A 13,402-nucleotide genomic window follows, 5' to 3' on the forward strand; every position below is an offset into this window, starting at 1 on the left:
CAGACAACAAAGCCCCACCCAACAACAATTAAAAAAAAAAACAACAAAAAAACAGTCTCAGATTCATCTCTAGAAAGGTAAGCCTAATATGTCCAAAGATCTTTCGTTCGGATACTCAAAGCCTTTTCTGTCTGCATTGAACTCTGCTGCTCACATCAGAGCAGGGAAATGTGGGCTATTAAGCTGGAAGACCATAAAGCAGATAAGTAACACACAGTTGAAAGAGGATACCAGTTGCTAGCTGTATTTACTGTTTGGGGTGGACCTCCAAAGACCTATAAATTAAAGGACAAGAACCTACTGCTTGTTACAAGTGCTTACTGTAGTTTTTTGCCTCGTGTCTTTCTCCCCTTACTGGATGCCAGAAGACAGACAAGCTCTGTTCTCTGTCGCTGCTCTGAATTGCAGGTAGTCCCTTGGCATACTGATCTACTGAAAAGTTTGGAGTCATGCTGAAAGTAGGACTTTGCTGTTATATTTAACATGTACCTACAACTATGTCTCTGTTTGTTACTTACCTTTGTAGTAGAGCAAGTGGCAGTTGCTCTATAGCCTCGTGCTTTCAGAATGTGTTTAACGAGGCTTAAATCTAGGCTTTTAGAGTGGGGAACTAGGTAATGCTTCTCTGCTGTCTGAGGCATGGGCATCAGTTTCTAAGATGAGATAAGTGCTGTGAAAGAGGCAACCCGAATTATAAACAGTATTGAAAACAAGAAATGCAGGCTCCTCTGTGGGACAGAGGTCTTTAGGAAGCTTTCAAACTCTCCTGTTTTTGGTTTGCTGGGTCTTGCCAAGGACTAATTGCCCTGTTGGCATGGCTGTATTGCAAAAGTTTTTCAAAAGCTTGAAGTACATGCATGACTTGATTTACTGAGAACACTGCTAGGTATAATTTAATGTGGATCCTAAACATGTAATGTTCATGTAAGGCCACCCTGCCTGCAGAAGGGAAGTCTGTAAGAACTAACTGGCTGAATGCAACCAGATAAAATTATGATAATTAGCTGAAGTATTTAACAGAAGTTCTTTGGGTCTCAAATGCTCCAACTTTAGTGGTTATTCCATGCCAACATGGATGTGTTTGGCTGAACAGGGGGTCTTTAAAACTAGGTGTCTAGCTTGTGCTTTTCCTCCTGTGTATAGTGCTGTGGCAGTGACTTCATAAAACATCCAGGTAAAGCTTACAAAGCAAGGGAAAATAATTCGTCCTGCCTAATGACTACTGCACTAAGCATTATTCTTCTGAAGAAGTCCAATTAGAGTATACCTTACACTGATTCTACTAGAGTGATTGATCTGAATGTTAAGCATAAGATAAGCCTTAAATTTAAAGAACAAATTAGAGTGGCCAAAATCACTATATATAGTAGCTATTTTACAGTTACGCTTGCTGTTGTTTTTTCTGTTTGTTTGTTTGTTCTGTTAATTTTGGAGGTGCAATCTTCATGTCTATCCAACATCAGCTGGGGAATGGTACAGAAGGCACTTGCATAAACATTTTTTTTTCTTTGAATTACTTTTTGTCATGGATTTTGGGTGACAAAGACCATTTCTAGCAGAGAGCTGTGACCCACGAATTTGGTGAATAAGGCTACCATTGCCAACCTAAGAGTAAGCAAATCATCTGTCTGGGTAAACTTGCAGAAGAATAAAATGCAAAGTGCAGTTTTAAAACTGACATTAGTCGTAGTCTATGTTGTCCCAAGTGAACAAAAGCAAATCAACAGTGGTAGAGCAGAGACTAATCGTGCTGAAGCTTAGAGAGTTAGCTTCCATCAGAGGAATTACTTTGCAGTCTGGAGAGTAAGCGTAACAGGAGAGGACGGACAGCTAAATACAGCAGAGCTGGTAGTCCTGGAGACTGCCTGAGGCTTACGTATTATATGGAAATGCAGAGAACTGGTGAAGGTGAAATAGGAGTAAGATGAAAGAGTAGATAAGCTGGCAGACCTTTGTGACTTACACAGGTATGCTCAGGAAAGCAGACTGATAGATGACCAAGTGTGCAGTTTAGCGAGTACTTCTGGAGGGCTCTGGGCTGGACAGCTCAAGCATTTGGCACATCAAAATGGTTTGTTTTCCTTTGGTCAGTGTGGTGCTATCACTAAAACTGGAAGCTCCAAGGCTCCTGAACTCCACAGAAGAGTCCTATCAAGGAGCTCTACTCAGAACAGGGGGAAGGAGAAGGTAGAATTGTTAGGTTTTCCAGGTTTCCTTGGACTGAACAGCTTTGTTTGAATGTCAGTTGTGTGTGTGTGTGTGTGTGTGTTAGGGGAAAAACACCTTAGGCTGTACTGAAAGTACTTAATGTACTTTTCTGGACTTAACTTGTCCATCTCTCTGCTGAAGCTGCAATGCAGAATATTTAGACTAGATCTTCTACAAGATAATTCAGAGCATGGTTTGCATCAATTCTGATATATGGTTCCTCTTAACAAACACAAAATTTCACTTCCTGTTAAGAGTGGAGTTTGACTGCTTAGTATGTTTCCAAACAGAAGGTTTTTTTTGTCTTTTGAATCTTGTTCCTTTTGCTTCTTTCTCTCAGCCACTTCCTGAGAAATTTGTGGTGAAGGGTGTCGTTGATCGCTTTTCTGAAGAGTTCGTGGAGACAAGGAGGAAAGCGTTAGACAAATTCTTGAAGAGAATAACCGATCATCCAGTGCTTTCTTTTAATGAGCACTTCAACGTGTTTCTTACTGCCAAGGTAAGGTGGTAACTTCAAACTCAGTCACTGACATGGACAGCAGAACAGGCACATTTGCAGTCTCTTTTGAAATGAAAGTAAAAAGGCATTTATATAACTACATGTGCGGGTCAGAACTTTCCCTAAAATACCAGCGTTATTGGGGGACCCTTAATGTTGCCTATGTGTGACAAGTATCAGCCTTCCTTTTCTTGAAGACAGATGTTTTGGAGATTGATGAATTCAGTTCTCTAGTGCTTGTTTTGCATTCATGTATAAATGCTCCAAGAGGAGTGTATTCTAAATCATACTTTTATGATGCAAGAGGCATTGAGAATTTAGTAGATTGTAAACTGTGCAAAATCCTCTTTTGGGGGAGGAGGGAAGTAGGGGAGGAAGAAAGATCTCTTGCACAGAAGCTTGCAAATTTATTGACCTCTTTTTTTTCCCTCCTTGTCTGTACCTTCTGTGCTGTTTGTACTTCTTGCTTCCAAAGTTAAGGGTGAAGATTTTGTTCTTGTTTGTCCTTGGTCAACAATTTCATGCTCATCTTTTGCATAAAGCATCCAGGAACTGTGTAATTTTCTTTGGCTGTCTTTTGAACTGCATTTTAAACAAGACCAGGGTGACTTGCAGTCATGCTTGGATTTGACCTGATAAGTGAGGAGAGCTGTGAAAGCACATCTCCCCAGTGTTACATTACATTAGCTTGCTCAATTTGACACTTAATTTGAGCTCACTTCAGGCTACTGCTCTGCTTGGTAGTAATGTGAGACTCAATCTCAAGTTCCCTTTTCTTTTCCTCCATTTATGGTGAACTTTACCACTAAAGGAAGTCCAAAATGCAGACCTTGCGTTGATGATTAAGTATCAGATAAATTTGTTCTGTTTTAAAGCTGTCAAAGCACGATGCAGCTTTCTTAGCTGTTTAGTTTTCTTCCATCACCCTTCCACCCCCATGAAATGAATGATAAAAGCTTTATCCTTAGCCCGGGGCAGTGTTTGCATTAAAAATGCGGAGTGTCTAGGGAGGCTGAGGGGAAAAAAAAAAAAAGACACGTACTCTCCTGGCTGTCTTTAGTATTGGTACATTCTTTATTTTAACAATGAGAAATCAGTTCAGTCTATTAGGACGTTAGAATTTAGTTATTGCATAAAGTCACGAGACCACCTCTTGGCTGAAAAAGGAAAACGCCCTTTCTTTGAGTTCCCTGTTTGGACTAGTAAGATGCCAGAGTACTTGAGAGAATGAGTGAATAATTTTGGTTTAAAGGGACTTTTTCTGATGCCTACTTACAGATAATGTGTAGAACCGACAGAAGGCAAGAGTCAAGGAACCACTCAATTTTAATGCAAACATAATTCAAAATGATTGATTGTACCTCCTAAGATGTCAGGTTCTCTTAACCAGACTTAGGCTTATATAAGTACTTCGAAAGAACAGCATATTGCATGTGTTGAAGCTGGCATTTGTATTTTTTTTTTAAGAACACTTAAGCCTTAGGTCTGGTCTATGCTTCCATATATTTATTCTTGACCTCTGTGGGTCTGCTTGACTTGAAAAATCCCTTCCTCATGCTGTTTATAGCTCTTAGGCTTGTGTTGAGATGTTGAATAGTGACCCCTGCTGGAAAGAGTAAAATGCAAAATGGATAGCATCTGGTCTAACTGAAAACATTTTTTCTGACATGCTGTCAAGGTGAAATCCCCCAAAGATTGCTGATAAACAAGCATGTTAACATAGGTTTCCTGAATGTTGATTTATGCAAATCTGTAAAGTGTTAGCAAGGAAGCTTAAGCTGTCTGTGCAGGCAATATGGCTACATCTAAGATTGTGTGAGCTGCAGGGTCTTGTTGAAAAGCTGTACTAGTCTCCTCATGCTGTGCTATTTCTCTGTACTGTCTTCCCTTACCTCCTGTCTGACCACACAGCTAGCCTGAAGAGGCTGCTGAGCAAATAGACATACAGTTTGTAGCTCTGTATGAGGCTATCAGAACCAACTGATACAAGTGCATAGCACTAGTATTGTACGACGTGACTTAAAAGTATGTCATTGTGGTGGTTTCACACCACTGGACAGCTAAGCAACATTGTGTGACTTTCTCATTCTTCCTCTGTAGCAGAACAGAGAGGAAAATATGGTGAAAAAATCTCTTGACTTGAGATAAGGACAGGGAGATCACTCACCAATTACCATCATGGGCAGAACAGACTCGGCATAGGGGAGACGAATGTAATTTATTGCCTATTAATAACAGACTAGAGCAGTGAGAACTAAAAGCAAAGCAAACATACCTTCTCCCCATCCATGTTTTTCTACCTTCTCCCTCTGAGCAGTGCAGGGCAATGGGGGCTGCGGTCAGTCCCTGACACTTCATCTCCGCCACTCCTTCACAGTCCCTCTCTGCCCCTGCTCCCTGTGAGGTCCCTCCCATGAGATGCCATCCTTCCCGAACTGAGCCTGCGGGGGCTGCCCACAGGCAGCAGCTCTTCAGGAACTGCTCCCACACGGCTCCATCCCACAGGGTCCATCCATCTCCCAGGAGCAAACTGCTCCAGCACAGGTCCCCCCATGGGTGGGTGGCAGCTCCCCCCAGACCCTCTGCTCCTGCGTGGGCTCCTCTCCACGGGCTGCAGCTCCGGCCCGGGGCCTGCTCCTGCGGGGGCTCTCCATGGGCCGCAGCCTCCTCCAGGCCACATCCACCTGCTCCACCGGGGGCTCCTTCACCCATGGGGGGGCTGCAGCGTGGAGATCTGCTCCATGTGGGACCCATGGGCTGCAGGGGGACAGCCTGCTCCACCAGGGGCCTCTCCCTGCACAGCCCGCAGGGGAACTGCTGCTGCCTGCCTGGAGCACCTCCTGCCCTCCTTCTCCTTCATCAAACTTGTCTTCAAGGCTGTTTCTCTTGCATTTTAGCACTCCTCTCTCCCAGCTGCTGATCTGCAGCATTTTTTTTTCTCTTTCTTAAACATGCTCTCACAGAGGTGCAGTCATTGATTCAACTTTGGTCAGTGATAGGTCATTTTTGGAGCTGGCTGGAACTGGCTCTTGCCTAACATGGGGGCAGCTTCTGGATATCTCTCAGAGGTCACCCCTGCAGCCTCCCTGCTACCAAAATCTTGCCATGTAAACCCAATGCAGTCACTTCTAGCATGAGTGAATGAATGTCAGGAACAGTCTTGGTGAAAACAGATCTGCTTACATTACTATTTACTATGGCAATACAGGAACATGAGAAAGTCAGTCCAAACAGAAGGTATATTTCATACCGTTCTCCTGGATGGCTTACCTCTATCTAGAGGTAGTCTTTTTAGTGCTCGGCTGTATAACTTGTACAAAGTTGTACATCCAAGGCTGCATGCCACATATCAAGCCTACATGCCTCATGGCTTCACAATATTTGATCTTGACTGGGAAGTATCTTTTACTGGGCTAATCTTCCAACATGCAAGTGAAGTATTTCTAAACCGTTTTTTCTAACTTTCCAGGATCTTAATGCATACAAAAAGCAAGGAATGGCATTGCTGTCAAAGATGGGGGAGTCAGTCAAATACGTCACAGGAGGCTACAAATTAAGAAGTCGTCCACTGGAATTTGCAGCCATTGGAGAGTATCTAGACACATTCTCTCTAAAACTTGGTACCATTGACAGAATAGCACAACGGATTATCAAGGAACAATTGGGTAAGGAAGTAAGGTCTTCTGTTGTAATACTTCAGTGTGAGTGCTCTCTGTCTTATTCTGATAACAACCTGCATCAATGATTCTGGCATGTAATGAGCCACACGCAGAGTAAAATCTAATGTCTCACCTTTGTTATACTAACCTATTTTCTCACAGGCAGAATTATTTCTGAGAGGACTTATGGGAAGAAGAAAACCTGTAGATTTTAGCTGGAAGAGTACACATGGCATTATGAGTAGAGGAGGATAGCCTTTGTGGACCTGTCTTCACAAAACAAAGTTTTACATGTATACATGTAAAAGATGACTGACTACTGCACAGATGAAAATGTCTTTATGTGTGGAATATTGTAGGAGCAGTCATTTAAGCTGATGGTAGTTTGAACTTGTCATCTCCATGCAGCTGTGGAGCCCTGGCTATTAAGATGTTAATGCAAACTAGACTGCTAGAAGAGTCAATGTTTGCCAAGCTTGGTCATAGATTCTCCTTTCTGTCATGAGTGCAGACCCTTTTGTCTAGCTCTGTGTTTATCTTTTCCCTTTGTCTCTTGCAGAATACTTGGTGGAGCTACGAGAATATGGACCTGTTTATTCAACGTGGGGCGGGCTGGAGGTAGAACTATCAGAGCCACTGGAAGGAGTATCTGCCTGCATTGGGAACTGCTGCACAGCTCTTGAAGAACTCAGTGAAGATATGACAGAAGATTTCCTGCCTGTGCTTAGGGAATATATACTGTACTCGGAGTCAATGAAGGTAAAGGGAGCATGGTGGCAGAAGACACTGTTACTATGCTTGCATGGAGTGATGTGTCAGTGAGTTCATTCTCTAAGGGTGGGAAGGCTTGGTGGTGGAAGAAGAGGGAAGTAAATAATTGAACTAGGATGATGTTTTCATAATTAAGTCAAAACTAGGTATGTTTAGTAGCAGGGTACTGCATAGGTAGCAGTAACTGCTCTGCTATTCAGTCAACATAAGGCTAGGGCGTGCATAAAATGTTGAAAAGATGCTCCTTTATTTGAGTAGTAGGTGATTTTCTGTAGGAGGCGTCCTATAGCTGCCTAGAATCTTCTGTTTGAATTATAGGAAAGTCAGGTGTGGGTCATGTCTTCACTGCTGGATCAATGCCTAGATCAGCCTGCAGAGAAGGTGGCACTCACAGCTTCTGTCACATGTATGCAGCAGTGTTGGATGGCTTCTTTTAGAACAAGTTGTCCAGATGACAAACAGTGCTTCCCCTTTCATCCTGTACACTAGGCGGGATGTGTCTGTCCAGCTGCTAAGATCTGTTTACTAAGTAATTGTTTAAAGGTATTACTCTGTGACTGTCAAAGAACTTGATATCTTACCACTTACGCATAAATAATAAAAGCTACTTCAGTACAATTTTTATTCCCTTGATATTAAGAAGCATTAGCTGTAGATCTCATCACATAAGAAAAAATTACTTAGTTAATTGTGTTGGAAAGCGAAAATGAGAACTCCATTTCTGGTTTTTAGAGCTTTTCACTGCACGCCCATGGTACAGTATATATTAGCAGCCCCTGTGCAGAGCCTTCTGAGGACTTTCCTCTTGGAACAACCATTACAAGGGCATCTCTTCTAGAGATATGTAATAGATTGTTGGAAACTTACAATCTGAGCATGGTAGTCCTTCTTCATCTTAATTTTAGTCCTCCTACACTTCTCAAAGACATTTATTTTACAGATTTCTCTTCCCAGCTTCAGATGGCTGGTTGCAAGACTTCTGTCTTGCCTGGCTGAAGCAAGATATTCTTGCATGAGGCTTTGTACTAATTCTCTGAAGCTACTGTTTGCCTTCATGATATTTGTGGTATTTCGTATTATTCAACCCCAGCATAAACTTGGTGCATTTATTTTCCAGTACCATTAACATTGAAGTATTGCTGAAACATTTCAAGATGGAGCTAGAAGCCTTGACATGGGGTGTTCAAATTCCTTTTGTAGGAAGTGGTGCACGTGTGTGTGTACTTAAACAAGATGTGAGGTTAGCAGCTAAAGCTTTTACCCCAGAACTTCTGGCTTTTCACAATACGAATGCCATGATCTACTGGAAATGGCATCTGAAGTGGCAAACTAATTTGTAGGAGGTGTTTTGCACAAAGGTAGAGGGAGAAAAAAAGCTTTTAGAATGAGGCCCTGTCAGATGATAGCAAAGACGCTAAATGCAGTCTCCAAGCTAATAGTCTAGCTGCATTTTTTTTTCTCTTTTTGCTGCAAGTCTTTAATGCTGCTCTCCCTGTGGTAAGTGTTCTTTAACTGCCTGAAGTACCACTTTAGTTGAAGAAACCTGTGCTTTGTAGCTTAAATGCTAGGCTGTTGACTTGGCTTTCAAGTGCCCTAAAGGATTTTGCTCCTCCTGTCAGTTGTTCTCTGGTAACTGGCTGAACATGCTCATTGTGTTGGTGCTTAGGAACCGGTTGGATCTAGAAGCCTCATTCGCAAAATATCAGTTAATAACAAATAAGGGTTACGCTGCTGAGTGTCAAGCTTGGTCACGTCATTAGCTTTATCACACCTGAAAATCAAGAATAAAAACCGCTATTAGCTAAAGCAAACTGTTCCTCTTTTCCACCCCTTCCGAATACCAACCCTGAAATTTGTCATGTCGTACTGAGTACAGATTTTTTTTAATGCTAAAACGTATAAATCTGTTACTACTGATGTAGTAAGCAGCAACAGCGCTGTCGTGCCAGACTTAGAAAACAAAGAAGTAACTAAAAAGGAGGTTTCTCCCTCTCCAAAAGAGTGGAAGAGGCTTGCTACTGAAAGAGCTGTCCTCTTCACTAGTACTACATTCCTATTCATCAGCTGCTTTGAAGCCTGGTAGTGAAATTAAAGTCTACCTGGATCTTTCAGAGCACAGTTTTGGATAGGGTACACAAGTCTTTAGGTCTTAGGAATTCACTACAACCTTGATAGCTTTTTCTGTTGCAAGTTGTACCCCAGCTATAGGTAAGGGAATTTGATTTGTGGAGCAGTCTGTAGCCGGGTGACTGCCCCTCAGAGTAAGAGCTGCCAGGATTATTTTCACTTATTTTTGCGATGCCTGATTTCTTTAGTGTCTTAGGAGCAGTGTTTTGCCTGGTGGGGCCAGCCTGAGGAAACTGCACATCCATAGGGAAAGCCCAGTAATTCTGGTTGAAATAAACATTAGCTCTTTCCAGGGAAGCCACATCTCTTGGTTCTGACTGGATTTTTTTTGAAAGATTTGCAGAAGTGGGTGGAGGCTGAGATTGTGGGCTTTAGTTAAAATAAATGCTGGTAGAGGCTGGGAGAGCTTTTCGAAAACACAGGCCACGCATGAGATGGCCAGACAGTGTCTGGAATCCTGGTGCAGATGAAGCCCTAATCAGCAAATGTGCAATGCTTTGTTTTTTGTAGTGTGCTGGTGTTCCACGGGAGGCACGTGAAGAGGACAAATTCTGTTCTAAATAATGTAGTGCTGGTATTAGAATCTTGTGTGCTTAATACTGCTAGAAAGGCCTATCAAATGATGTGGTTTCCAGCTGTGTGCTTGGACACTGCTTTAAAAATGCATTAGAAGTAAGCATCACTTGAATAGCTAACAGCCTCTGTAGAGGCATGCGATAAATAAGGATCCTTTTATGAGCTCTAATTGTAGTAAGAAGCTGTGTGCAGTGCAAATGGCATAGCTTTGCAGCCTGAGAAAGGAGGCTGCTGGCAAACTCCTGAAGCTCCTCCAATGATAGAGGCCAAGGTGGAATGTTTTAATGAAATACAGAAGGGAGAAGGACCCACCTCACTGAGAGCAGGCTAAATCTCACCTTCTGAATAGGAACCAGTGGTTTTATTCCTTTCAGAACTAAATGAATTACAGAAACATTTAGGTTGGAAAAGGCCTCTAACATCATCAAATCCAACCGTTAACCTAGTATTGCCAAGTCTATCACTAAACCATGTCCCTAAGCACCACATCTACATGTCTTCTGAATACCTCCAGGGATGGTGACTCCACTACTTCCCTGGGCAGCCTGTTCCAGTGCCTCACAACCCTTTTAGTGGAGAAGTGTTTCCTAATTTTCAACCTAAACCTCCCCTGGTTGCAACTTGAGGCCACTTCCTCTTGTCTTATCTCTTGTAGTTTAGGAGATGAGACCGACCACTACCTTGCTACATCCTCCTTTGGGGTTGTTGCAATTGTGTCCCCTGAGACTCTTCTCTTCTCTGGGCTAAAAAATCCCGGTGCTCTCAGCTGCTCCCCGTAAGACTTCTCTAGACCCTTCACCAGCTTCGTAGCCCTTCTCTGGACATGTTTCAGGGCCTCAGTGTCCTAGTAGAGAGGGGCCCAAAGCTGAGCACAGCACTAGAGGTGCGGCCTCACCAGAACCACGTGCAGAGGGACAACCACTTCCTGAGTCTTGCTGGCCACATGATTTCTGCTACAAGCCAGGATGCTGCTGGCCTTCTTGGCCACCTGGGCACACTGCTGAAGTGTGTGGTGTGTGGCTTTTTGTCTGGCGGTGTTTTTTTCCGTTTTTTGTTGTTTCCTTCTCTGTGAGGCCTTACCTAGCAGGAGTGTTGCATAGACAGTGGTAGATCTGAGGATACTTAGTACAGAGCTTTTCTGAGAAGCAGCTGAAGCATTAACACATTCATCCACAGCTGAGAAGAAATTGCTTGGAGGTGCCTGAGGAAATGCATCCTGTCACGTATGGGATGAATAAAAGAGAGAGCATTATTTTTCTCACCACTTTCAGGTCAACCATTAATGGATAGTCAAAACAGTATTCAGAAGCATATTGCTGATGGTCCGTAGTGAATGACGTAGGCACTTAAGGAGAAATAATATACCTGCCCTTTGAATCTAGTCTGCTGATACCTGTAAATCATTGGCTAGTGTGGGTTTAGATCCTGCTTACTGCATGAACTCCATGCTCATGGAGGCTAAATGCAAGTGCTGGAGACAGTCGTTTTTCTGAGGGGGAAAAAAAAAACCCTGACTTAATTGACTTAGGTTCAAGGGGCAATATAAAGTGGAAATACCCGTTAAATCACTCAGGCTTTTGTTCTGCTGGTAACCTCAAACACTCCAGGGCTGTTCCACATAGCAGCTTAGATTCCAAAACAGATGGGAATGTTGTGTGTGGTTTGTTGTTTTTTTCAAGCAAACAGGACCAATTGCATGCTTGCTATTGGGAACAAAAGAGAGGGTTAACCTACTGAAGGTGCATTTTTAATTTTGTCCCCTTTATTGCCTAAACCAATAGCAACTTTGTGGGTGGAGTACCTTTTCCAGTTATCGTGGACTGAGTTTTTTAAGAATACTGGTTGCACTGTCTGCTGCCTGTGCTCTGTCAGCAGTAGTTCTTCCTCCCCATGGAGTGAAGTTCATCAGAATAACTGCAGTGGTGACCTTCCCTTGGCTTGAGGGGGAGAAGAGGGGAGATGGTGATCACTGTTCATAAGGTTTTGTCTCGAATGTCTTGAATTAGGAAACATCTTGTCTAGATTTTAGGTCTTAGAGCTACTTAGAGCTCTGAGAGCTACTTCTCTATAGAGAAATTTTCTGTAGGCTAGCATTATACATGGCTAGTCCTCCTTCATTAGCTTTGTCAGAAACTGTTAAAATGACTAGTTACTGCCCATTGTCCTAATGAGAAATTACTTAAGTGTGGCAGAAAGGAGCACTTGAAGCATGAACTGGCAAAGCTGGCTGCAAGAGGAGCTGTAATTTACAGGTACCTCAGCAGCGAGTGTTGGCCCACTTCCCTCCAAGCATTTTCAATAACTTTGCATCAACTGAATTATAAAACATTACTGGTTGTTTCTCTTGTAAAGCCTGAAGAAATGTTGCTCAGTGTGGGACTAATACTTGCTTTTGCAGATACAGAACTGCTTATTTTTAGCACTAATTAAAAGACTAATATCTATTGATTGTTTTTATGTTGTAAGCCTGTAGCATAACCTTGTCAGAGATCTTTCCATGTGGACGTAGTAAAAATATAAGAATAAAGTCTTTGTTTCTCTATTCCGAGAAGCCTCTGTCAGTAAAATGCTTATCACATGAAGCTCACTTGGATATCTCAGTACTTTAACATAAAATGTTCTTTTCATAAGCTTAATTCTTTCATTTAGAAACAAAACTAAAAAAAGTCATAAAAGCAAAGCTGACCTTTATTCTATCATAAGGTTGTAACAGCTTGCTAAAAGGACTTTGAAGAGTCTCTGCAAGTGAAAAGGGAGCTGTAACGCTTTTTTGTGGTAGCTTTCATGACTCTTAGCCTATGTTCTTGTCTTTCTTCTTGAGTCTATCAAGTGCTTTGCGCTAGTCCTTGACAATTTTGATGCTTTTGTTTGTATCCCTTAGATTCTAGTAATAGATCAACTGATGAACTGAATTTACATACCCAATTTACTAACACTCCTGATTATATGAAAGCTTGTATCTTGCATGCCTCCAGCTTGTCTGAAAGTTGACTTGTATCTGCCCCTCCAGCTGCTGGAGCGAAAATACTCTGTTTTATAAAGTTGCTTCCTAAATACTGTAAAAGAGTACACAGTGAAAGGCAGACTTGGGACTGTGTTAGTACTTAAGCTGTATCACTTTGCAGTGTCTTGCAAGCTGGAAGGGGAATGAACAGGAGGATCCCTCTCACAGCTATCTTTTCTTTTGTCCACAGAACGTGTTGAAGAAGAGAGACCAAGTTCAAGCGGAGTACGAAGCAAAACTGGAAGCAGTAGCCTTGAAAAAAGAAGACCGTCCAAAGGTTAGCACTTCAAACTCCTCTGCAAAAACAGCCTGCACTTCCACTGCTTTCTGAGAACAGTGAAGAAATAGAGCTTGGTTTGTCTGGTTCTGACTTCCTCTTTGCAGCGTAAACACTTTTGGGCAGAACAAGAGTTTGGTGGCAAGCTGGTGCAGAATGAAGACCTAGGTATGAACATATATAACCTAGTCTAGCAACCTCTTGTACCACGATCTCCCACCATTTAGAGTAGGGTGGCTCTGACCTGCGTAATGTTTAAACAGCCAGCACGCAGTTGGAGT

At 42.5% G+C, this 13,402-nt stretch overlaps 1 protein-coding gene across 1 annotated transcript in view; it reads left to right on the top strand.

The window, feature by feature from the left end:
• The window catches only part of SNX30 (sorting nexin family member 30), a 52,277-nt gene that overhangs the window by 27,533 nt on the left and 11,342 nt on the right, over nt 1-13,402 (top strand). The window contains exons 4-7 of the mRNA XM_068666554.1: nt 2,549-2,707; nt 6,177-6,372; nt 6,926-7,125; nt 13,035-13,121. Of these exons, the coding sequence (XP_068522655.1) occupies nt 2,549-2,707; nt 6,177-6,372; nt 6,926-7,125; nt 13,035-13,121 (642 nt within the window). The remainder of the gene's footprint in view (nt 1-2,548; nt 2,708-6,176; nt 6,373-6,925; nt 7,126-13,034; nt 13,122-13,402) is intronic.

This window comes from Anas acuta, chromosome Z, assembly GCF_963932015.1.
Source record: "Anas acuta chromosome Z, bAnaAcu1.1, whole genome shotgun sequence".
Lineage (NCBI taxonomy): Eukaryota > Metazoa > Chordata > Aves > Anseriformes > Anatidae > Anas > Anas acuta.